Below are 27,547 nucleotides of genomic sequence, written 5' to 3' on the forward strand. Positions count from 1 at the left end.
CGCGAAGAAATCCTGTTCAGAGTCTAAGACTCTCTGATACTTATGACCCCCTCCTGCAAAAGTGGCGTGTTCCTGACGTCACAGCTGGAGATAGGGTCATTCTGTGAACAAGGTCGACGGAGTTGACCGAAAATTTAGGGTAAGTCCCTATATTAATTCGTGTTGGAAAGAAAGTTTAGCAGTTCCATAATGTATTCTACCAACACAGATGAACTTTCATGCTAAGTAGGATAGTTTGTTCATGTTGTAATGCATTATGGCCTTAATCATAATGTATTGTTTATAATCCTTTTAGACGATAACATTGTTGAGCAAAGTATCAAAATTAACATTACCTAGATTTTTCGCCAGGTATATCGTTTTCATCGTCTGTATAAAAAAAAAACGTGGCATACCATTACCACATTTTAGTTTCAGAATAACGAAACTTTAAAAAATCTCTATTTTATGGACGGTATTGCGTCAGACAGGATCCGGAAGTGACGTCACCGTGGACTGGCCCCAGGCCATTTCCGGTTGATAATGTCCTGTGTTATGCTGGACTTGTAGGCGACCCAGGCCCTTTGCTGTTGTAACTGCTGACGAACGAACTCAAGAGACGGGTACTGTGTCAACTAAAACAAAACAAAACAAAACAAAACACAACAACATTGAAAATCCTTTGAATAGAAACTCACCATGCATCTATTCATTAGTGAAATCATTACTTGCCGAAAAGGTTATTACATTTTATCATGTGAAGTTTGCATGTAGAGTGTGATATATTTCATAACTATAACTATATATCAAGTTGTTGCTAGGGCACGACATTAGAAGGTGGAGCCCATCCCTCTCCTTCACTGCATTTTACCTCCCAAACAGAAGTCCTACATCATACGAACACATACCTACCTACCAAATATCATGTCATCCGTCCACAGTTTCATTAGCTATGCCGTTTAGATCAAACACACGTACATCCCTAGTCACACCACCAAAGCAAAACTGAACTAGAAAGGCCGAAATTTGCTTGAGAGCAAATACAGCATATTTCAGCCATCTCCCTCATGCAACAATAGGCCTGGAGGTCGTTGACCCCTTTGGCCATTGGAAATTGACCAAAAAAAATCCCAAATATATCATTTTAAAGTGTTCCATGCCACAAATTATACAGGGGTCATTTGGATAAATATCTAGAGCACATCTTTACCAAATTTCGGGTCATTTGGTTGTAAAACGAGGGACTGGAGCAAAAATGTAAATTTTTGTCCAAAAATGGCCATAAAATCGCAATATTAAGCATTATGTTGTACTGTATGGAAAAACTGTTATTGAATTCATGCGCACATAATTGAAGTGCACTTTTACACCAAATTTCATGTCATTCGGTTGTAAAACGAGGGTACAGGAGGCAAAAATGTGCCTTTTTTGTAAAAAAATGGCCAAAAATCGCAAAATTAAGCATTTTCTTGTACTGTATGCCAAAACTGTTATTAAATCTGGGTGGGCATATGATCAGGGCACCTCTGTACCAAATTTCACGTCATTCGGTTGTAATACCAGGGTACTGGAGCCCAAAATATACATAAAAATTGACAAAAACTTCAATAAAATCATTTTAAAGGTAGATATGAAAAAAATGAAAAAAAAAAACACCTGAGGGTATTGGCTTACTCTACCTTTATGCCAAATTTCAAGTCAATCGGTTTAAAAACGGCGGAGTTGATTCGATTTGAAGATTTGACAGGAGAAAAAACATTACGAATACAATATATTTCACCATACCTATGGTCTGGCTGAAATATAAAAACTAGCTTCTGGCGAAGGTAACAAGACGACATACCATGTCATTGACACAACGAAGAACCTTGGGCGTAGCTTCTTTCAGAAACATCTGTTTAGACAATAGGATGCATTCTGCGTCATCGCTGATCTGTATTGTAAACAAACTTGTTCATTGTTGTCTTTTCAGAAAGGAAAAAAATATCATCTCCACAAATGGTTATAAGTAGCTTATCTGCTGCTCCTAATATGAAATGATGAATTATATAAAAAATATCTAACATAGAATATTAATAGATTTTTAAATGATGAATTCACTTACCAAGCTTAGCTTTACTTTTGGTTTCTGCATCAACGTTTCCAGACCCTGTGTGAAAGAGAACGCATCAAAACGTTAAACAGTGTAGGAAATCTCTGCATACTAGTCTGTTAACTACATGAAATATGAAACCATACGCCCCAAGCACCAAACGTGTGCAAAAAACACTGTTGCATCTACTTTTCGTCGACTCTAGGAATCGTCCAAAAACCTTACGAAAACTAGATATCCTGGATTCGTACTTCCGGTGCCGTCAATCATGGTGATTGATAGGACAGAAAACATTATCATGCATTATCTGACCACGAAAACAACATGCAACATAGTCCCCGCCCTCGAAAACAGGAAGCTCCACCCCCACGTACACGTTCTGGATAAACACCGTCGTCTTTCCAGGAAACGTCCTGTTTGCGACGATTTCTGGATATCCAGGAATCGTCCTTCTGCTCAGGACGTTTTCTGGATATCCAGGATTCGGCCTAGTACGATAATTAGATACTGACGAAAGTTGGATACAACAGACACCCTACTTACAAATACAGAGCCCTCTTCTAACGTGGCTACTTCAGCATATCTGTAGCGCCATTGTTTCTGTGCCTCGGCGATAGCTTCTCGTCTGGCTCTGTCCTGTTGAAATCAGGATGAAAGCAAGATGAAGATGACATATTTACAATTTCCAACTGACCCTCAATGAGCCTAGCCTGGGTACCATCCGGATAGTAGTTCGCTCCTATGTAAGCTGTGGGATGTATATCCGAATTGCGCATTCTAACCGTTTGTTGGTGACGCCAGTTGATGAGCGAATCAAGGAATGGGTTCTAGAGCACTCGTTCGATGACAACAGGCCGGCGCCCACATGCGCAAGCAAGGGGACGTGGGGCTTTTCCGGTGTTGGAATACCGGTTCGAACGATCACATGAACCCATTCCATAATTCGCTCCTATGTGGGGACCAATCAGCGTCTGCGTCCAAAATTTGGACGATTCCAGACGTTGAGATGGTCCGCGTTCCCAGACGGAAACACAGAGAAGCGACTGTATATAGTGTATAATGAATGTCAGAGCTAGAAGCGACTGTATATAGTATATAATGAACGTCGGAGCGAACTACTTTCCGGATGGTACCCAGGCTACAATGAGCCAACTAATAGATCAATTTATGAATATAACTGTATATTTATAGTTCGTTTAGCCGCCGCTCCAAGTTACAAAGTGCACCAGCTTCGCAGGTGTGTGTCTTTTGCACATCTAGCTACATGTCGTCGTTTTGAAAAGTTACCAAGTAGATAATAATTTGTCCCACTATATAATATCTATCAATAGAAATAGTTCATGCCCATATCACACCTACCTCTGATGTTTTGACGCCAAACGATATTCTCCTCCAAACCCTGGCAGTGCCGTCACTCACGTTCAGCTGTACAGTACTGCTCTTGCCGTCCGGACCTGGTATAGGGGTAAAGAAAACATTCTTTCAAAAATTGCGGGACTGGCTGGTCTATACATCGATGAAGGTTCTTACATCCAAGTAATTCCACAGCAACTAAATTTTATGGATGACATCCTCTGCAGACTCCAAATTTTAAAGAGAGAGGGAAAAACTGGGTGATAAAAGCAAGATTGCTAGAGTTTTAAAATATTTTCTAAAAATAAATGTTGTAGCAAAACCTGAAGCGACTAAACATTCTGTCACAGTCAACAAGCCTTCTTGTGGGTAGAGTAGTATCGGTTACCAAGAGGGCAACTATAGTCAAGGCTACCACATGGTGCCACTTTTAAATGTACTATCGAACTTTAATAAAAGTTTCCCTTCTACAACTACTGTCAAGGCTGCATGGACCTAACAACTGTCGCTTCTACCGAGGCTACCGCAGGACATTTCTTTAAAATTTTGGTGCTTTCTCGTCATGTTGACCATCTCAGTAGAGAAAAGATTGTTGATTTTTTTTTTCCAAAATCAGGCGAAAATAATTGAGTGCGCTCATGCCATCTATAAGATTTACTTGATGTGGCCTAATAAGATACGAAAATTAATCTCATCAGAAAGCATGAGCGACAGTTTTACCGTTTCATATCCTTTTTACTCACTGATGACAGATAGCGGATGCTACTTGAAACATCTGACCGTTTAAAATCTATTCAGTTATTGGATATTGAATTAAGAGGGGTGGGGTAAGAATCATGAATGATTGTTCTAACTTGGGCTCAAACAATTCAAGTTATCGTTATCTAACTAAACAAAACCTCCCTCGATATTCAATCAGTATTGATTGAGTATAAAATTGTCAGCCTTTTTGTTAAGATTGAAATATACACATTTGACATTTTTGCTTACTTCGACCACTTTTAGGCTTCTGTCCACCCGGATGCACACGTGACTTGCCCCGCACCCAGCTGGGTGAGATGTCCTTGTTGGCACGTTCCATCACTTCTAGTGGGTTCTGTATAGGAAAGTAAGAATTAAGATAAAATGGGGGCTTGCTTGGCCTTCAAATATCTAATTAAATGAAATGTATATCCTTAGATATCAATACCAACTGATGATTGATGTATTAAGTTGCAAAATAAGTGGGGTACCCTTGGCAGTATTTTTTTCATATAGACCATATAGTGAATGGAATCAAATTAAGCTATCAAGTTCGTGTACCGTGGGTTGCAAATCTATCCTTGGACGGTAGGCGGCGCTAATACATTACTCCGTGGCTAGCAGAAAGCAAAATATGTTTGCTGACAGGAAAGGTTTTTTTTCCAGAACTAAGTTTCATACTTATAGTATGAGAAGTGAACCTTACCGATAGTATTCTTTGTCTCTTCTGCTCTTCGTACTGTGAGAAGATGTCAGGGCTAACAGACTTGTCTTCTCTGTACACCTGGACATGTGGGTACATGTGATTTTAGTTTAGATGGACTATAGCAAACAACAGCGCCACGTTGCGATATCAGTAACAGCTGCAGCATGTATAGCATGGATGACTACTTTCTGGGAAATGATCTTTTCATAGTAGTCCATGCATATTGTATGTACCTTTCCCTCTATAGGAACCTCACTCCATCCAAGCAAGAACATATCAATCCATCTATTCATGTACACATCTATCTATCTGTCTGTCTAGCTAAGTCTATCCATCCATCTAATTTCTCTTTAACTCTCTCTATCCATCTGTCTCTCCCTTATTCTCCCCATCTCTCTCCAACTCTCTCTCACTCTCTCACTCACTCACTCACTCACTCACTCACTCACTCACTCACTCACTCACTCACTCACTCACTCACTCACTCACTCACTCACTCACTCACTTACTCATTCACTCACTAGTTCTCTCTCTCACTCTCTCGCTCTCTCTGCCTTGCCTACCTTCAACTCTACCATTCTGTCTGGACGTGGTGAGATCTTCTGTGATCCTGTCAAACCGAGAACACTTTCTGGAAATGTAAACATAAACAAAACGTTACAATCTCTCTCTTCTAAGTATATAACGTTATCTTCATTACATTTTGATATGTTTTACTAAATTCAGATATAAAGTATATTACCGGTTGTAGGAACATGCATCCTTCTCATCGTGGGACTGTTCGGTTTGTTGATAAAAACAAACAAGTTATGCTGTCCATCAACATACGAACATTCTTTTAAGCATAACGTTAACGTTACATTTTACCATGGTCAATATTGACCGAAGGAGGCCATATAATAGTAGTACATACAAACGCTATCAAAAACATGACCTTCGTGGCAAAGTATCATACTCACTACATCTGATCCCCATCCCACTGCTCTTTATCCGTTGGTCCAGGGAAGGCAGCGTACGCGGTGACGTGGTCTTAGGCCGCATTATTTCTTCTTTGACTTCGCTAACTACACGGCACGATCCCTGGAGACGGAGAATATGTAATTGCCATGCCTTGCGTGTCAGAGTACCGCGTAAGAGCGGCATCTAGCGACTTGTAAATACTCTGCAGTATCCTGGATGTCTTTGCCTCGTCAATACAATAACAAAGCATACATCTCTTAAGAGACATTTTGACCATGGAAGGAGAAAAATACGATCCACAAAAAGTATTAAAAGATATTTGCAAAGATTTCAAATTTGTGATCCTGCTTTTGGAATCGAGATTTGAGAAAACAGGGCAACTTACCGACTTGACTATGACGAGGTAGTTATTTTCTTTCCAGTTTCTCACAACGACGTTTCCTTTTCTGAAAAAAAAGACACACAGAAATGCTCATATGAAATCTTATCCTCCTCGTGATGGAAAGTTCTTGAAACCATTGCAATAACACAAATATATTTTGGCGACGCCTCAGGAGTGGGCCTTGTATAAATTTCAATAGCTTTACCTGTAAAACTGGTACATAAACTGGTGGTTGACGTTCCGCAGCAGTTCTACTGGCCAGTCTTCAAACAATGGCAAATCCCTGATAGATAAAAGAATATGGCGTGTCTCAAACATGAACATAGTCAGTTTTTGAACGGGCCATAGAGCAAGCGTAAAAACCTTAAACAATACAGTACAGTGAAGGCGGCAGGAAAAAACAACAATAAAAATCACATTGATACTACATTTACCCACCTGACATACTGTATATGTTCTTCTCTCTGTTTCTCTAGAGGTTCCCTGATGATTGTGTTGAAATCCTGTGTGAAAACAGACCAGGACATCCGAATACTTTTATATTTGAGAAGACATTTAACAGGAAATTGTCTTTATTGCACAGCAATTTTTCAAGGAACAAAGTATAGCATCTACTGGAACATACCTACAGTACCTAAAGACCAACCTACCTAATACAAGAGTGTGGTAGTGGATGAGTATAGGCTTTTACAACCATTGGAGGATTTCTAACGTCTAGACATTCGAATTCTTTGATTTATTTTCCTATACATACCTTGCAGGGGTTGTCACATGTCATCGTGTACTAGTCTCCATAGCAGGCTTTCTGGGCCTTATTTTGTTTCTTGTGAGCGCTAATAATACATTTTCGTTGGCCAGGCCGGCAGCGCAAACGACCCAGTACAAATGGCCAGCATAAGTGCATTGTGAGCCAAAAAAGACGAAAAAGGCCCAGAGAGCATTCTATGTACTTAGATTTGATGATATATCCATTGAATCCGTTAGAGATCAGGTAGTGCACCACGTACCTCCTTCTCTATGACCAGTAGTTCCACCTCGTCCTTACAGACCACTGTGGTACCGCGGACACTGTCACTCATCATGGCCGTCTCCTGGCAACAGAAAATGTATCCAATCAAATCTCACCACCAAGTACCAGTGGGCGTGGTTAATGTTAATTAGAAACGATGTCTACAAAATGGATTATACTTCGAAAGAGTATTTTTTTTAATCCATATTTGTAGCAAATGAAGTAAAATTGGTAAAAAGAAATTCGGTATTTGTGACCGTATTTTGACGAGCTAATTGATAAATGAATGTTATAAATGTCAGTGGAATGAAATATACTTTATTAATTACGCAATGAGTTGGTCTTTTCTAAAAGAATCGCCAGTGTAGTCTATAAATTAAGTGTCCAATGTTTGCTCTAGCAACGGGTCGTGACATCAATTAAAGGACTCCCGGTGAGAACTCCATTGCTTATTATTTGCCCCACAAAAGAGCACACATGATTTATAGAATGCACACAGTAAGATAATAGATGTATTTGTTTAAACCTTTGCTTATTCATGAAAGCTCAAATCTCGATCTGGCCAACAGACCGCTTTTTAATGACCTCCTGAGGGATGAGGTAAGGGTAAGACATAGATAGCAACGAGATAGCAAATCCGGAAGTTGCGCTGCATTACCAAGGGAAGTCACTAGTGTTCCCAAAATCTAGTAATTCCATCTTTCATCACATCCCACCAACACACCAAGTATGAAAGTAATCCATTCAGCCGCTCTTTGAGTTATGTTGTTGACAGACAAACGCTACTGAAAATATAACCTTCATGACATTTCATGGATGCAAGGATGGAATGATTTTTCCATCTTACCCCGAACACATCGCCCCCGCTGAGTTCCCGTACGGTCCTGACGAAGGTCTTGCCCGTCCGTTCGTCCTTCTCCTTCACGTTGATGAGCACGGTGCCGGACAGGATGATGTAGAAACAGAACGGGCGGTGTCCCTGCTTCAGGACGATCCGTCTCGCCTCATAACTGAAAGGAGCAAGTATGAAAATTTTATCCGCTGTTTCTGCACTTACAGTATATACAGTATACCCCCTTTCCACTAGACGGCGATCGAGCTACGCTCTCATTGAGACTTAATATATGTGTGTAACCTTTGATTTTAAATTGGGCATATTATACAAAATGTAAAAGTGGAACTGAAAAACAACAAAATAAAGCCACAAAGCATTAAAATGTTCATTTTTTTTGCTATGCAATCCGTTGAGCGATCTGTAAAATTGTCGGTCGCAAGAAGAGCGGCGTGAGAGCGCCGTCCTACCGATAAGGACTAAAACTGACAAACTTTCGATCTTTCCTCTGGCCTTCTCAAGGAAACATGACCCACTGCCTATGTCGAGTACCTGAATGGCAGTGTGATGTCAGCGACTCTTCACATTTACCTAACAATCTGAATCTGCCCCCGTCTCGGTTAAAGAATATTCCTTCACATTATTGATTATCTCAACAGTTAAATATGAGTTAAGTTTTACCCCGTTACTGGTTATATATGAATGGATGATTTCCTGTGTTGAATCTAAATAAATTCAAAATAGATTGAACTGTGTCATAAATCTAAACCTAAACCCAATTAAAAGTACACAGAAAAATGGGTGTTCAAATGTTATGCCAGTTCTGAGCTGAGCACGTAAATTAAACCCTTGTTGATTTATAGAATTTAATCTGCGTTACACATTCTAAAATTATCTGGGAAACTTTTTGTAATCAACTATCAATGACTTGCCCTGAATGAAATTACACGTCGTATATGTTAAGTCATGTATTATTCTTAGAGTCTGAGTTTGCAACATACTTGCAATTGCAACGTCATATATCAAGCTTACTGGTCCTAACTATAGATAGTTATCTCCATGAAAAATGGAGATATAATTCTTGTGTGTTTGTGTGCGTCTGTCTGTGTGTGTGTGTGTGTTTGTGTTTCTGTATTTTTGTAGTTAGCATACCTCAAGAACCCCTAAATAGATTTCTATAATATTTGATTTGTAGGGAGGTGTTGGAAAAATAAAGGTCAAGGTCGATTTTCGGTCGCCTTGTATGTGACTTCGGTACTGCAGTAGAACTTCTGTTTTTGTAATATCTTTTGACCTGAATGTTCTTTCGAATTCGTCTTGATTTTTTGGTGTCAGATAGCTTGTGATATAATGAGGAAGTAATGTATGTTTGGGCCCCCGGCCCTGATTCACTTTGTTTTTGTGGAACGATTTGCAACTGTACTTCATGTTTGTAGACAGTGTGGCATCAATGCTAGATTAAAAGGTAGCCCCTTCTCTACTCCATGGACATGTTACAAGCGTTAATGGCTTTCCTCCGTAATGGGCAAACAATGTTATTCAATCTATTTCTATCCCATCTGGTGTTAGTACACTTTTCGTTTGTTCCGAGCACGATCTAAAGTTCACCCACCTTTATATATACAACGGAGTAGGTTTGCTATTGTTACTCCAAAATAACGGCAAGAGACTGTGTCAATAGGCGCTCTGGTTGTGACGGGTTTGATGGCACAATGTTAGCTAACCAATTAAAATACTTGCTAATGGTCACTTTTAGCTATTAGTAAGGATGTATTCACAATTAGGAACATGGCAGTGATAAAATGAGCATTATAAAGGAGCGACGTTACATTGTACATGTGCACAGTTTGCTTTTATCTTTTTACGTGCGCTGCTGTTTATTTGGATCAGGGGAGTATTTAGTAACTGTTACACTGTTTTTACATTTTTTCTGTTTTTTTTTATTACAAGCGAAAGTGTTTTAGGCCACCTTTTCCACTGGACTACTATCTCTTAGAGACTGCACATTGACAGAAACTAGATTTGTGTAATGCTTGATTTGAAAACTCGAACATGATGCAAGATGTAAACGTATGAATTAAATACTAAAAGGTTTTCCTGATCCTGCTGTGAAAATACAGACAGGAGACAGTAAATGAAATTGTTCTAATACTTTTCTTTTTATACGTGCTTTAGTCATTTGGCCCCTTTCTAATAAATGTTATCGTGGTGAATCACATCTAATGCGGTATGGATGTCATTTACTCGTATAACCCTTTTCCACTAGACGGCGATCGCGCTGCGCTCTCACTGCGACCTACATAGGATATGTGTAACCTTCACTTTCACACTGGGTATATCAAAACGCAAAAGTGTGACAGGGAGACAACAAAACACTGAAAGTCTCAAAAGATTCGTTTTTTCTCCATACAATTCGTCGAGCGATCTGTCAAATCTTAGGTCGCGGAGAGAGCGCGGCGAGAGTGCTGTCCTTTTGGAAATGGACTATTAGACAAGAAATGACAAAAATCAGACTTACTTCTGATATATCATGATCTGAGACAGTAGAATCTGTGTGTGAGTAGGGTAGTCCTGGAACGACTTGTGATGTCTTAGTAGAGCCAGCAGCTGAAATATACAGTATCCCCATATGTTTACATTCAGTTACCGTGTTAAGAAAAAAAACATGAGCAACATGCAACGGTGCAGTGTCACCTTTGTCTGAGGTATCCAGGTAACACATATTTTCTGTGGGAAGTCATAAATAAAGACCTTCTAATAAGTCCCCCCCCCCCATTCAGAAAGTAATCTGTATCAATGCATGTATCTGCTTTGAAAATTCCTAGAAAATTCCTAATTCTATCCAATCTACATGGTATATTTTCCCACTCAGCGTATTGTTCCACAAGTCGAATCATCATATAGCTGCTGTCGTTGAATTGTGCAGCATAGGTTAAATGCAAATAACTTAGCTACTAATTAGGCCAATTACAACAATGTCCTTTGCGCTTTTAGGTACTAATCTACTTACCACTTGTATGTGATCTCTTGTCCGATCAGTTGGAGGAATGGCCAAAATCTTCTTTAGCTTCTCACTCCCTCTGGTCTGGATGGATGGTAAAAACACAGTATTGGGAAAACTTATGTGAGGGGATTATCATATCTACTTTTAGAATTAAAATTCATATAAAAGCATTGATCTTAGAAGGACAAATTCCAAAGCTTAGTACCTTCATTCACACAAAGAAGAACAGGGACTTCTGTAAGGTCTCATACAACGCGAAATACACTAGCTAGTGGCATTATCTAAATATGCAGGGTTTATATAAATTTAGTATACGCCCTATCAATCAACGTTTTCAATATAGTGTAAACACTCAAATGTATGTAGGGATTGTCTACTCCTAAAAATGATGGAACCTAATCATAGTATGGAATGTATCGAATTCTCTTAAACAGTTTAATACTGTAAAATACATACGAAATGCCGTTCAATACCAATACGAGGGGGGTTCAATAAGTTCTTGGCCTCACCAAGAAATAACAAGCACAACTCAGATTTTCAGGCACAACTTCATAGTATGAAGTCTTTTATCAATATCCTCCAAATTACAAATCATTGGAGTCATTACTTTCCAGGCATTCGTTTTTTCTAAATTAGAAGGTAAGTGGGGAGAAAAAGAAGGGTGAAGTGTGATCAGACAATTTGACCTCACACCTCAGGTTGCAGATCAATTGTCCACCTTTTTTTTTCGTTATCCCTTACCTAACGTTACTGGGTGTCGCCTGCAACATGATGATCACAATAATTTGAATTTTGGTACACATTTATATAAGACTTTATACATGTACGTGGGGTTATCAATAAGTACCCGACTTTACCGAGAAAAAATAAGCACAGCTCAGATTTCGAAGCATAGATGTCAAGTATAAAGTCTTATATAGATATGTACCAAAATTCAAATTAGTGTGATCATTACTTAGCAGGCGACACCCAGTAACGTTAGGTGAGGGAGAAGGAAAAAAACGTGGACAATTGACCTGACCTGAGTGTGTGGGTCAATTTGCGCTGCTGGAAGTTAGAAACCCAATTCTTTTTGCTTGAAATAGGAAGAGAATCATTATCAAACATTTTGACAACGTCTTTTGTTAATTTATGGCATGGGAAACTAGACCCACGCATGTCTGATCACAATTAACACAACTTTTTTCTCGCCACTTACCTTCTAATTTAGGAAAAACGAATGCCTGGAAAGTAATGACTCCAATGATTTGAAATTTGGAGGATATTGATAAAAGACTTCATACTATGAAGTTGTGCCTGAAAATCTGAGTTGTGCTTGTTATTTCTTGGTGAGGCCAAGAACTTATTGAACCCCCCTCGTACATCAAACAAACATGACATAACTAACCACTCTGAGCTTGCTGAACATATCCCTGTTGAAGTAAAGTGACTGGTTGAAGTCCTTTTGTAGGTTCAGCTGCATTTCTACCAGCGACCATTCCTTCGTCTCCCCTCCGCTGATGTAGCTGTCAAACAGAACGTGACATAGAGTTAAAATTGCCGAATCAGTGGATCGATATATTATTACAGGTGGTCACTACAGACAGGATCTGTAAGGTTTACCACCCATTTAGCGAAGGGCACAACCCGCCGTACGTGCAAATACGTGCTGTCTACATGCCAAAACGTGGGCAATATTTTGGGATCCGTAAGCGGTGAGTACCGCCTCGGTACGAACTCGTAGGGAATCTGACGGATTTTGGAGCACGTCTACACGCCGTAGAACTTTACGTGCAGGCAAAACTTTGTGTGCCATCGGGCTGCGGATTCGCCCCCCCCCCCCCCACCCCGTAGGTGCAAGAAGTGCCTGCTCTGTACCGGAAGAACGTTTTCAGAAATACGTGGCGGACGTGGCCTTAAAAAAACAAAACGTACGAACAAATTGCACGTACATGTACGGCGGGTTGTGCCCTTAGCTTTAGATACCATTCCTTTGCTTCACCGCCGCTTATGTAGCTGACAGACAGAAGTTATTGATATACATACTGTAAAAACTTCCAACTATGACCACTCAGTACACAGATAAAAACATATATGAGCCGAAATCGGCCTACATGACTTATTGCATACTACTGTAAATGCAGGAACTTTCGCGGTGGATTAATGTTCCTGGTTTTCACGATGGCCGCTTCATCGCGAATTTAAAACCACCGCGAACATTTCTCCATAACGTTAATAGTAAGAGACTACAGTGCATGGTGCTACCGCGAAATTAAAAACACCGCGAAAAGTCTATTTTCCCGCTACCGCGAAAAATCTCCGCGAACTTAAATATATTTACACTATTTGATGATGACAGTGGTAAACGCACGATGAGTGATAAATACTACACTTTAAGAACAGTAAGTAAAAGCATCGGGTCCCAATTGCCTATTATGATTCAAGGCCCCCAAAACAAGAATTTCAGCCAGAGGTTTGTGTAGTCTTTAATCGATTCTAAAATGTTTTGCTAGTTTTGGTCCCCTAAAGCTGTAAGCATTTTGCGTGCTCTCGGAGAGTAAACATGACAAGGTACATGACACCGCATACAGAGGCGGAGAAAAACACGGCAAGCTGGGCATATAGCTTTGGGGATTAGTATAAGTGCTGGTATAAGCGGGGTTGTCACGTATAGTCCCTGTCACACGTAGCCAACATTCTACAGACCATGGCTGTGCGCTTGTCGTGAGGAAGGTTACCTGTGGTTGGGAGTTGGTCGGCGAGGTTGCGTACTAGTGTTTGGAAGAAATTCGTCTGTGCTAACCGATTGTAGTAGAAGCCGTTTAATTGCACACCCCATTTGCCAGCGTATTTCGTGCAATAATCCGGACTGTGCAATAATGCGGAGTTATCCAGCTGGACCGCACCGGTTTGGGATTTTGAGATTCCGTGCAATCAACAGAAGTGTGCGGTTATCCGTTGTGCAATTAAATGACTTCTACTGTAGGAGCAAGCTGGAGCTAGAATAGGATGGATTCCAGCAAGCGTATTCCAACCCAGTGACGACCTTGGTTGGGAAGTGGTCGGGAGGAAGTCGTGGAAAGGTCTCGGAAACTTACACGGAACGGATACATATAGAAGTGTTATAACAAAATAGTAGTAACATCAACATGTATGTGTTAGTGAGATATAAAGACAATATGTGTCACGTTTAGAATATACAAGTAATGTCCCAGTGAGGACAATGTATAACAAATATCACTTTCCTAATAACTTTTTTATTGCGTGTTCCATGTAAATGATATTGCATGTGCCATAGAAAATAAAAGATAATGTATTCTTAGCACCACAAATATAGCATAAAATGAGACCTCTATGTGAACAATGCATCAGAAGTAAAAGTTTCTTACCTTTTGAGTGAAATGCATGTCTTGGTGATTATGCGGACGGCTTGGGCGATTCTCTTGAATTTCTCATATGGCTGGAATGATAAAAATATATAATGATAAGCAAAAGCAGAACAAAATACAATTTACCAATCATACAAACGATAGGCTATGGCGATTGCAACGAACGTTCTACAAACAAGTTTGACTTTGATATTCTAAGTCGTAGATTAGAGGTCAGGATTGAAATATACTCAATATTTGTTTGCGGATAACGAAATAGTATAAGTTCTAGTTCGCTCAAATATGTACCAATTAAAATGCATAAACACATTCCTTAAGCTTTGGGCAAAATATAAATGCATGTCTTTGCTATGCATGTATCCCCTTGTGCCACAAGTCAAAACATATAAACAGTAAGACTAAGTTACCGTAGTTTTTTTTGTATTCCTCCAATCTACTACAATCTACCACACTACTCCAATCAAAGAAAAATGTACCAATTGAAAGGTAGAAACACACTACTTCAAGTTGGGAGAAATTTTCAATACATTCCTATGCTATGTATGCAATTCCAAGCACATCAAGTCAAAACATATAAACAGTAGAACTAGGCTATCGTAATTTTTTTCAGTATTCCTTTGCAGTCCTCTCAAAGAAAAATGTACCAATTGAAAGGTAGAAACACACTACTTCAAGTTGGTAGAAATTGTCAATGCATAACTATGATATGTATGCATTTCCAAGCACAACAACTCAAAACATATTAACAGTATTTTTTTAGTATTCCTTTGCAGTCCTCTCAAAGCGAAATGTACCAGATGAAAGGTAGAAAAACAGTACTTCAAATTCGGAGAAATTGTCAATACATTCCTATGTTATGTATGCATTTCCAAGCACAACGAGTCAAAACATATAAACAGTATGCGTTAGGCCTTGTCTATAGCAAATTCTTTACTATTCCTTTGTAGTGCTTTTAAAAATGCACCAATTGAAAAGTATGGACACATTGCACGATGTTAAGGCAAAACATCCAAACATTCCTCTGCTATCCCTTGCTAAACAACTCAAAACACATAAACTTTAGGCCTAGACTATCGCCAATGCTTTGGTATACTTTTGCATGCAGTCCTGTCAAAGAAAAATGTAACAATCGAAATATATAAACACATTGCTCGATGTTCGTGCAAAACATCAATACATTCCTGTGATATATATTTATCTCCTGTGCCACAAGTCAAAACATGTAAACATTAGGTCTACTATATCGAATATAATTTAGTATATTCTTTAGCGTTGCTGGTCCTAATTTTGTAGTATCTCTTGTATGTACCCGTATAAGGATGCCGGTGTGCGTTACAAACATCTGGTTCAACGATTCCACCCGGCTCCTCCTCTGCACCGCTCGGCGGCGACGGAAGCGTTTCGTCAGGCTCTCCTTCTTCCAACTCCCCGTCAACAAATCCTCGATAACATCCTCATCTTCCTCTTGGTTATCCTCTAGATTCAACGACTTGACGATAGAAGGAAGTCTTGTCTTGCTCTTGGTAGATTTGCTAGCCGCTGGAGCTTTCTTCTTGAAGAATTCGTCGAGGTCTGTTCGTTTGAGAGCCTTTCCTAGGACCAACAACTGGCCAGCTCTCTCCTCCTTGTAATGTTTGTAGTAGTACGCTTCGTCGACGTGAAACATGTTTCTTGTAGAAGTTCCAACGTTGATTGATAGAATGTTATAGAGTTTAACGTTTAACGCGTCTGTGACCGCCACCTGCAGTGAAAATCATTGATGATGATGAAAGCTCAGTGCCCTGATCGTCTGTGCTTTTCACGTCGAAGAAAAGGTGTTGTGGCTCGCTCTTGTGTTTTCATCCCAGGAACGCAGTCACCACGGTATGTACGGCGATACCTTATCGCTGGCATCTCATTATGAATCCATTTGTCTCGTGCGCGGCGACAGAGAACAAAATGGATGTGACAGAGGCGAAAGGCTGGCGGTTTTAATTAGACGGTGTTTGCCGTAGTTAGAGCGCTGTTTCCCTTGACTACAACAAACCACAGAGGTGTACAGCGAGGAAGAAGGCTAAGAGGACACCTGTGGCACCAGGAAATCCCAACTTTGTCACAGGATTTGCCTTCTCCTTGTTAACAGCACGCTTTTAGACTTAAATCCGACGGATGTGAAAAGGTTCAAGGATTTAAAATCGTGTGGCTGTTTTAGGATTACCGACTTAACAAGAGAATGGTAACTGAAACCTTCACGATGACAAAAAGTCGCCAAAGACTTAAACCTGGGCGATGCTTAATCTTACTCTATGTAACGTAAAGATTAGGAGGTTAAGCGTTTGTGAGCGTTTTTTGAAGATAGGTATCGTAGGTATTTATTGTCACTATGCAACAATGGGGCGTGTACCATCATTAGATATCTATGGCTCGAAGTGGGTATTATCCAAGATATCGTATAACGTGTTTGCGTTGTACATTGTTACCTGTTTACCGAGGATCTCCTGTGCACCTGTCGGTAGGTTCCCGATTTACAGGTGTGCTCAAATAACACTGACTCTGCTCTGAACTTTAATCCGGGTGAGCCAATATTTGAAGACCTCTGACCTGGTCTAGTATAGTTGCTGCTGTTCATCATAATGTCGCAAGGTGATACTGCAGTGAAGGCTTGGGCTTGTTTACCAACTTCAATACGCTATGTTTTCATGGCCATTGGTTTGTCTTTTATTCGTCACAGGGAAAACTACGTATACGCTAGGGTGAATCATCCTATGAAATATTGCTGTTCATCAGGTTGCACTGCAGTAAAGACTTGGGATGGGATACCATACCAACTTCAATAGGCTTTGTTTCCAGGGCCATTGGTTTGTCTTTTTTTCGTCACAGGGAAAACTACGCTAAGGGGAATAATCCTAAGGCATATTGCTGTTAATCAAAATGTCGCAAGGTGGCACTGCAGTAAAGGCTTGGGTGGGGTTGCCAACTTCAATAGGCTAAGTTTTCATGGCCACCGATTGTCTTTTATATCTCCCAAGAGAATCTACGCTAGAGTAAATTATCGTTAGAAATGTTTGAATTGACTTTTGGGACCAATGTGTCTCAAATTAACCGGGAATAATTTTTCAGATTATAAAGTTTTTGAATAAAGGAATTATAATTAAAAAAAATGTAGGATTAAAATGCGTGTTTTCGTCAAGAATACATCATTATGGGTTAGTGCTTGTATTTCACAATAATACAGTCACATCATCCGTTACCAAGGAGTTTCACGGTCAACTCACAAACTAAATACCCGTGTGTGTGAAGTAATTTACACGGTAATCCAGCGCAAATCTTTACATGACGTAAACCTATTACCACATTCCCACGCTGACAATAGATTAATTTCTGCATGGAAAATGTCTGTACTATGTTCCCACTACAAGCAATTAAATAGTAAGCTTCGCTGGCTAATTTGACATGTACCAAACTATTTTATCTTGCACTTGGGGCACCGGTACGGCACTGCGTGGTTTGAAAAATTACTCAACAAATTTCAGAGATAAAGAACGGATTTTCTTGTCGTTTTGTATATTTCGTTGTCTTCTAAGCCATACTTCTACATATTACGCAATATCGAGATCATACAAAATCGGCAAAAATAACACAACAGTGCCGCACTAGTACACCAAGTCCAGTGAGATACCAACTTTAGATAACAAAGACCTAAAAAAACACCTTAAGACGTAACAAACCAGGTTTGTACTGAACAGTACAAGCTGCATATCTGGACAGATTTATTTGATCCACTCACACTGTGAAGGACCCTACTATTTTGATAAGTGTGATGAGTTCTATAACGTGCTCGAGGTGTGGCTCTCCCCAAATACGGGACCTCCATTTAACGTCCTATCCAAGGGACGTCCCTATTTGAAGTTAGACACTCCTTTTTACCAGATTGAAGCGAGGAAAGCCGTGTTAACTGTTTCTCCTAAGATTACAACGTCAACTGGCATGCCAGGAGTTTTTAACCCAAGACCTCCAACATCTGGACCAAATACACAACCATTACCACAAGCCGACGTCAAATATATCATATGAACTAACAATTGCATCAGTACGCATATTCGATATTTATTGTATTCGGTACAGCCTCTTGTATTGTTTCTTAGAGATCAAAATATGTCAACGCAGCTAGTAACATATATGGTTACAAGAAAACTTGCGTCATCACAGAACTCGTCAATTATCATACATATTTATAATTTTGTTACTTAGCAACCCGTGTATATCAACAAACAACGTTAAGAACACTTCTCCCACACCCCATAATGATTAAAGCCGTATTTATTAGTGCAGAGGTCTAAAGAACCGCCTGTATTATTGAAAGTGGTTTCGGCTATTGGTTGGCACTTGTCAAACTAAGTACCGTGTACTTCGCAGTTTAAAGTGGCACAAAGAAATGGAAGTCAGTAAAGCCCCCCTCTCACTTGACGTGCGGCACGCTTGCGGCATTGCTGCGTTCGGAAGATGCTCAACGAATTTCAGAGATAAAGAACGAATTTTCTTACTTGTTGTGTATTTTGTGGTCTTCTATGTCACACTTTTACGTATTGCGCAATATCTGAATTATAACAAATCGGAGAAAATAACAAAACAGTACCGCAGTGAACGAACGCAGCAATATGCCGCAAGCGTGCCGCACGTCAAGTGAGAGGGGGCCTTAAGGTAGCAAGACTATAACACAACAAGACGAATTTTTATCGCCCTTGAAATTATTTTGCTGTCTTTGTCGGGAACATTGCATTATATTCAGAAATCGGCGGAGGTTTCAATTAGAGGGTACTTGGAGAGTTGAGTAGAATACTGAATGTTTCTGAATGCGCGCAGGACTACTAAAATTATGGTTACTAAAATTATCAGATACCGTAAAGTAGGCGATACATTTTCTAAGTCCTCAAATTTATCTGTCCCCTATTGGAAAGTATTACTCTAATCTTGAGTTAAGACTCCTTTGAAGGTTATAGAAAAATGCTAACTATACTTATTTTGTGTTATAATGTACTATCGTGACACATTATATGTAAACGTGTCATTAACACTCAATACAAATAGTAAAAGCAAATGTTCATACATTTGAGTTCAGGTCAGTTATCCTTGGGAAATCGACACTAGCCAAAACATCCGGACGAAAACGTTAATGAACAAACCTATTTAACCTACATTAGGGACCCACTGGGAATAAATACAATCAATTAAGCTGAAGTCAGATTGCACATTGAAAAACACGTGCCACTGGTGGTTGAAAAAAAAGTAGAGATAAAAATTAAACAAAAAGGAAGAGTAATGCACTTTTATAAAGATATATTGAGATGGCACTGTTATTTGTCGGGGCGCTAAATAGATAGACATGAAAGACACTAAATTGTCCTGAATATCTTCGGCCTGATTTGCATAACTCCCAATTTTAGATGTTTCCCATAGTTAAGCCTTGAGGTTCGCATAACATAGAATCCGTCCTTTGAAAGGGCGGTGATTTTTAGGGGGTCCATAGTTTAAGGAGGTGTCCAATACGCTTAAGGGGAAGGGCTAGCAACCCGTACCGTGCTACAGAAACAGCAAGAAAACTTGCTGCCCTATAAGCTACTAGGCAATACAATGTGAACAACAACAACGTGAATATTGGCTTACGTTACTTCAATATCTCAACTAGAACGTTTTGTAGAATTCCATAGAGAGTTACAGCTATTCTTGAATAACAACAAAAACAATATTGGCCTACGTCGTGCCACTATACCACACTATAACGTTTTGCAGAATTCTAATGAAATATTACCGCTAGTCTTGAACAACAACAAAAACAATACTTTCCTAAGCTGTGCCACTATCCCAGCCAGAACGTTTTATAGAATTCTCAGATAGCTATCCTAACACATACCTTCTCCTTCTGTACCCGTACCCCCGACACCACTCCGGATCCCCTGGCCCTCGGGACGATCATACCCATCGCCATCCCCCTCACAAACCGAACTTTCCTCTTGAGACGACTCCCCCTCTCCATTCTGCACGTACCCGTACCCCAAATACCTCCGACACCAAGCTCCGAACTCCCTTCCTCTGACAATCCCAGCGCTCTAATTGAGATTTGTACCGTTGTTTTGCCACCTTTTTATCAACACGCTTCGCCCCGAGATTAACCTTTCTATCAATTTGGACAATTAACCTCTTGAGGACTGTATGTTGGGTCCCACGCGCTTGGAAGGCATCATCAAATTAAATACTTGGGAGGCGTGACTACAAAAACATATGATCAATTTCAGCTAAACTAAACACATAAAGAGTACATTGTATATCAGGCCACATTTGACTGCATTTATTTTAGTAAATTTAACGGTTACAAAATACCTTGCCGGCTCTATATTTCTGACAAACAAATAGCAAAAAAAATTGAATAATTTGCCGCACGCAAGAAAGTTCTTTTTCTATTTCTATTTCTAGAAGTATTTGTCAAACAAGTCAACAATGACAGCCACCGGCCAACTACTTGCCGAATCCTTCCTATTTGTAGGTCTCCAAAAAGTGTCTGATAGATGCTATGTATATCATACATCTCGTTTGATTAACTTCAATACTAAATTTAAAAAAAAAAACTATTTACCAAGTGACAAAAACCTCGGAAGCTTCGGTCAATGCCACAAAGCACAACTTTTGGACGGCCCAAACATCGATGCCAAAGGTCAAGTACAGGGAAAGGACTAGGTATTTGGAGTTGAGTGGGAATGTATATCTAGCACTCACCTTGTTGAATACACTCGTTCCATATGGGCTCAGTGAATATGTACAATGCCAATGTACTTGAATCAGTGATTCATACTGTTTTCTAGTTCCGACTTAGAAGCGTTGAAAATAACGCCCTGTAACCACTTAAAACATAATTACAACATGGAATAGACCTAATTTGTATTGTGGCGATAGTAATTTACTACTACATTTGACATAAAGCTTTTAACTCCGTCATTGCCAAGCACAAGTTAAGTGGAGTTTTCTATAGAAATGGAGTTGTAGAGTGCAAAGGTTAAAGCATTTCGTTTGTGTGGTTACCGGTTGTGGCCCAATAACGAACGCAATGTACACACACATGGACAGTGGCAAAATCATAACCTTCTTGCGACGGTGATAAGCAGTGAAGAAACAATGATCTGAAATGAATATAAATAACATTATACCAAACAAAGCACAGTATCAATTTTGCGATTATAGAAAAACGTTGGGTTATTTTTCTGTTTTATGATGACGCTAATTTTCTAACAGACCATTAGTCCCTGCCAATATTTTTTGAACTTATTTCCGGTAAAAAAAAATTAAACTTGCTGGGAAAAAGACAGGTTTGTGCTATATGGTTGGTAACATTTCAACAAAGTGACTTGTGGGTGTATTCTTTTAGCAAGAAAGCCTTTATAACGTCTTTCAACACAAACTAAAAACGTTCTATTAGATTACATTGTGACATACATTTTTCCATTAACAGTACTGCTAAATAGGACATATGGCCACATTTCCAGACACTGAAAGCCTTCTCCAAATTACATTAGGCAATTACGCTCCTGAATGACTAACTCACTCGTTGCCCCTTTGTCTTCTAAGTGTTTAAAGTGCCATTATTTTCCCATGATCGTTCTATACGGACAAACAAAGACCAACCGGGAAGTTTGCAGAAAGGAGCATTCCTTGGTGGTCGTTGCTTTTCGATGTACTGCATGTACTAGCAAGCCGCTAGGGGGCCCAAATCTAATCATTTTGCTGTCTTATCAAGACCAAAATACATACCAATTACCAACTATCAAAAGAGTCGATCCATGTGACTGATTTCTCGAGTTATCACACTGAGACTGTAAGCGCTCTTACACATAAACGCGCACAAACACATACAGACACACACGCACGCAAACACAAACAAACATACACTTCTCGCTACAAGATATGTCAAACGCATTTTTGCGGTAGTATTTATTGAATAGAAGTTATCATTACAATTAGGATACGAGAAAATTTAGATGCTATGATCAATGCTATGAGTCTGTCCTCTTCTTGGGAGCGTGCAGATAATTTTGACGTATTTGCTTGACAAACATACCACAGGTTGACCTAATTGACCCTTAGTCAGAAGTGCCCAATCGGGACGGCAAGGACGTTGGTAAGGTGAAACGGTGGTGACTACGCAAGCGACTGTTTAAATTACGTCTCGCGAGACTTTACGGGTCATATGTTCTTCCTGTGGATAACTACATTTTATAAATAGCACAAAACTCAATCAATCAATCAATCAATCGATCAATTATAAAGCATTCAGTCACAGAAACCTCAATGAAGTAATTATTGTGTATGGATTGTGGGCTAACTTATTTGGTACCCTCTATACTAGTAATAACGGTTTCTTAAAAATCTGTTTCGATTCCTGTCGAGGTAGGTGTTTATCAAACACTAGACAGAAATCAAGTCAGTTCAGTAAGCCGTTGCCTAAGCTCTGCTTGGAGAGTATTCAAATACCGGTACCAGCTGTGGACTGTACCACACCTTCAAGATGGGGGTGTCGTTCAATTATATTTGAGTAGAAATACTATTTTGGCGCCCATGAGTGAACGTGTGTCATCATAGCCCATACTAGCCAACGACATGACAAAAAAAATACATGCAGCAAAGCGATCTTGTCTCTAATTTAGCGAGAAGAAGTCGAATTCACGAGGTAGAATACGATTCTTGCGTATTGTAGATTTTATTGTACATTGTGTATACATCTCATGTAACTTTTGTTGCGACCTGTACTGAATCTAGTGGATATGTTTGTACAATAAAGGTCTTCATTCATTCTAATTTAGTTGCAAACACACTTAGTTACACAATCGAATCGCAAATACCCCCGGAAGGATGGTCACGCCATGTTGGTTCCATGGTCACGAAGAACGAATGGTAAAGTTATGTATCGAAACGCCGCCTTGCGATCTAAAGTGAGAATGCAAGTTCTAATGGCGGGGCCAGTGTGTTTCAACCTCCTTGGTCTGGGTCAATATAAGCCGTGGAGTGTTTCTTTAGTTCTCTACCCCCTATTCACGTACTAAGTGCTCTTTAACAAAAAATTAGGTCAACTTTTACTCAGGTATTGATTCTAACAAGGAGGTTTCAACATTGTTAAAAACTCTTTTGTTCTAAAAATTCCAGAAAAATCACTGTAAATGTCAGAGGAGAAAGAATTATCAATCGATATACCACTCTTTATAAATCTTTATACTCTGTCAAGAATGTATAACAAAAATCAGCAAATACCGAAAAATCGAACAGTATCTTTAGAGTTATATTTTCAATAATGATAAAGAAAATAATTTCTTAATATTTTTTTTGTGTGGAAAACATCGGGAAAAACACTGCCACTTGTATATACATCCACTTTTCAAAGACCCATCACAATAACAACCCTATTTTCGTATATCAGCATGAAAGTTCAACCCTTTTATCGCAATTGCCTGTTATCATTACGATCTTTTGATTACATCTCGTATTTGTAGTCACAGATCATTAAACACGCAACAAGACTGCAAATTGGTTGGTCTAAAAATGGAGCCGCCATGTTTTTTTGTTTGTCCACAGGTGGCGGCCATGTTGACACACACTCTCAAGCACCTTGTAGTGGGGCAAAGGTCATAGATGATGGTTCTTGTTAATAGGTAGGTGTTGTCATGATAAGTGTCTACTGGTATTTACATCATGTCATTGCCTCGCAACGTCCGGAAAACATACTATAAAAGATGTCACCGCTACAGCTTTTGTGTCTTTCATGATTGCAAATCACATTGTATCATTTTACTGAGAGGGATATTCAAACCTGCCAATGTATTCGTTGCAAAACGTACGAAAGTCGATGTACTTTTGTTGTGCCAATATACATATCTGTAAAGGTTTTTTGTACACTAAAGCTGCAAAAAAGAAGCACTTTTGAGCACGAAAATGTAAAAGGTACAATGTATCATATGCAAGTCTATTTCAGAATCAGTTCAATTTATCACCTCAGATCATGGTAGAAGTAGCAGTGGTGTAAGTCGGCATGCAAACTATAGGTTAACCACATAAGGTAAGAGTATCATAAAAAAACATATTAAGCAACGGGATATCAAAACCATACGTTCCATTGTAATACCATAGAAAGATGCTAGGTGGGCTACAATGTAATAATCTCTCCCTTTTGCCAGCTCTTACTAATTTAAAATAAAAACAAACAAACAAATATCATCAATTTTACTGACGACTAATCGAGTTAGGCTGTACACAAACAATCAGACTGGCACACACAAGGTAATAACTGGAATAAGATACAGTGTATATATTGTCCCTTTGTATTTATCAACTCAAAGCTCAGACGTGGTGAATAAGGTGGTTATAGGAATCGAGTAGAAAGTATGGCACCGTATACATCTCAGGGGGGGTCATTAACCCTTTAATTTTAAACACACACGAACTTCTCTATACTTCCTCTGCATTGTACGATATTGTCAGCACAGTTCCTGTGGTGTACTCTCTCTTGTTCTGCATTGATTCATGTGAGTGAAAAGAATGCCAAAGAAAAGTTCCGGTTGAAGTAAACTACACCCTGCCCTGCGTCACAGATCTGCTATTCTTTACAGGTCAGGTGAAACGTGACTTTTAACCTCGGACCACCATCCAAGAAGGCACGTGTAACAGTACATGCCACTATAATTATACTCTATTGAACTAAAATAATTTATGTACATGACAATTAATGCTCATTGGCATTAGAGACTAAAAAGAGGAAGAGACCATAAATATAATGTATAAAAGCGGTGGAAAATGAACTATATAGCCATGCCCACGATGCTATTTTGAAATAAGTACTAGATAGTTCATTGAAATCTAAAAAATGTCATCAAGAATTTTAAACCTCACCGATCATCTTCATGCTTTTAAAACATTCGACATGTTTATTTTCGAAAACGCTGGACAGCTTATCAAACCCACCATGGCCAAATAGCTAAAAGAACTAGATCATAAGAATGGGGGTTTTGCAATAAAGTTATTAATATATCTTTGTAAACTAACTCAAATTGAACACTAGTCTGAATGTATAGAGAATTATATTAACCAGCCATAGACCCTCTCTGACATATTATGACCAGCCCCTTTAAACAATTTTATAACGGGGATCTAGCGTTAGATCTCAAAATTCGGTTGCCCAGGTGTTAATACTATGCACATTTTTTACACAGGGTATAAATCCTATCCAATCTTTTACAATCAGATTTAGAATTCTAGAAACAGCAGTTCTCTTGTTTCGCTTGATATTATATACTAATACAATTACACCAAGTCTCAGTGCCAGCTCAAAGAGCGATTGTCAGCTGACAACACCTTCAATGACTTCAGAAGGAACAACTTTGGACTTGAAATGGTTACAGTAACGTATTCTAAATTGCTTTGCTAGTTTGAATTCACAACTTGAAACATACATCAAACGTGTCAAAGATTCATTGAACCGACACGTTGTAATGTACACTCTCGACCTATGGCCATGTAATTCATGATGATCCGTTAACCCATTGAGATATCGTCTTTCAACGTCTAAAACAAAATCGTCCCTTGCAGTTCCATCAAAGCCAATAGGATGCCAAAAACGACACCAATTGTCCAAATAGCTGTCTATCACTCCAACATTTACAATAACAACGTGTTGAGAACGTAAGATATCAAAACTGGAAGTAGAGATGTAGTAACTTAGAAAGCCGTTGGGAGGAGTCAATATCAAACTTGACCTTTGTTGTCCCACCTTCTACATACCTACTCAATATCATTAGGATCCATGAACAGCTTCTTTAGTTCATATTCACTAATTATCTCTCTCTCACGTACACACACACACACGCACACACACACACACACACACACACACACACACACACACACACACACACACACACACACACACACACATACATACACACACACACACATACATACACACACACACACACAAACAACACTCACACACACACGTACACACACAATCGCACACACAGACACTCACACACACACACACACAAACACACACACACACACACACACACAAACACACACGCACGTGCACACACACACGCAGACACTCACACACACACAAACATACACACACACGCATAAACACACACACACACACTCACACACACACACGGCATGAAATCATAGCCTTTTCGATATCAGAATGATTATAAGCTACAAGTCCATCGATAAACTTGTACCTTTACTTCTTCTTCTGTGCGATACACCTCGTGCCACGTCGACGCCCTTCTCTTGAACGTTGTAGACCGATGAAAGTCGTACAGAGGGTAGAAGTCCTCTATCACGGACGTAGAGTGCCGTCGACTCATCATGGTTAACACGGGGGACCCTTTTGGTTTCCGATGCGAAAGCACCGAATAAACTTCGTCCAATGCCGGCTACCCTTCGTCTTACGCCGGCTAACCTTCGTTCAACGTCCCCCAATGATTGGGACTGAATATGCAAACCGTGTTGTTGAACATACAGTCTCGGTGGTCGTATTAACTCAGACTGCAGCACAAGTTTTCCACCTGTTGTTGTCAGTAGCCCGTTGCTATTGTCAGTCGGTCGGTCTCTCGGACACCGTCACTGCTTTTCAAAGCCACGAGTGTTTAGTTTTGCGGTACCATTTAACGTCTGCGCTTTGTATGGACGGATGTCGACCAATTTAGACAGACTTTGGGGAGGGGTGCCTTCTTTATATAGGCACATTCTCTGTTAGTAAATAACCGTAAAAATCTGCTCGCTAAACAAACACACACCGGGCTTATGACCAAGACGAGGTTAAGAAGCCCCGTGATTCTAAAATCCGCACGTATCGCATTCAAACCACTTAACTGTTGTGTAGAAAGAATAACCGTTAAGTGATTTTGCCTTTTAAAAGTAAAAACAAGAACTGCACCGCACAAGCGTTGTCAAATTAATGTCGTTTTAGACATTACGTGTGGCAGGCATTGTGTATATGTTACAAGTAGACAGCATTTTCGTGCTAGACACATGGGTTTGTTGCTTGGCTCTTGCTCAAAAAACATCCGTTTCCTGACCTAAAACTTCTCAATTGCGATCGATTTCAG

At 39.6% G+C, this 27,547-nt stretch overlaps 1 protein-coding gene across 3 annotated transcripts; it reads right to left on the bottom strand.

The window, feature by feature from the left end:
• Nucleotides 1–116: 116 nt before the first annotated feature.
• Nucleotides 117–27,167, bottom strand: LOC118419882. Of its 3 annotated transcripts, none has more exons than XM_035826538.1 (19): nucleotides 26,675–27,167; nucleotides 14,427–14,497; nucleotides 12,446–12,563; nucleotides 11,065–11,139; nucleotides 10,573–10,661; nucleotides 8,070–8,232; nucleotides 7,221–7,304; nucleotides 6,652–6,716; nucleotides 6,419–6,496; nucleotides 6,217–6,277; nucleotides 5,831–5,951; nucleotides 5,435–5,502; nucleotides 4,872–4,949; nucleotides 4,415–4,520; nucleotides 3,431–3,525; nucleotides 2,615–2,707; nucleotides 2,084–2,128; nucleotides 1,823–1,912; nucleotides 117–614 (listed from the first exon to the last, which is right to left on the bottom strand). In XM_035826538.1, the coding sequence occupies exons 1-19, from the start codon at nucleotides 26,804–26,806 to the stop codon at nucleotides 486–488; spliced, it is 1,761 nt and encodes a 586-aa protein (XP_035682431.1). In that variant the 5' UTR covers nucleotides 26,807–27,167; the 3' UTR covers nucleotides 117–485. The 3 variants fall into 3 exon arrangements, with proteins under 3 accessions (XP_035682431.1, XP_035682432.1, XP_035682430.1); XM_035826539.1 differs by lacking the exon at nucleotides 26,675–27,167 and adding an exon at nucleotides 20,317–20,406; XM_035826537.1 differs by lacking the exon at nucleotides 26,675–27,167 and adding an exon at nucleotides 15,736–16,356.
• Between the last annotated feature and the right edge of the window lie 380 nt (nucleotides 27,168–27,547).

The sequence above is a fragment of the Branchiostoma floridae genome, chromosome 7 (assembly GCF_000003815.2).
Source record: "Branchiostoma floridae strain S238N-H82 chromosome 7, Bfl_VNyyK, whole genome shotgun sequence".
NCBI lineage: Eukaryota > Metazoa > Chordata > Leptocardii > Amphioxiformes > Branchiostomatidae > Branchiostoma > Branchiostoma floridae.

Excerpts from the sequence above, each read along its gene's own strand:
- LOC118419882 (XM_035826537.1), bottom strand. The coding sequence starts at position 16,092 with ATGTTTCACGTCGACGAAGCGTACTACTACAAACATTACAAGGAGGAG. Across the intron at positions 6,497-6,651 it reads GAACATATACAGTATGTCAG|GGATTTGCCATTGTTTGAAG; the intron begins GTGGGTAAATGT and ends TTTATCTATCAG. Across the intron at positions 2,708-3,430 it reads TTGGCGTCAAAACATCAGAG|GACAGAGCCAGACGAGAAGC; the intron begins GTAGGTGTGATA and ends TGATTTCAACAG.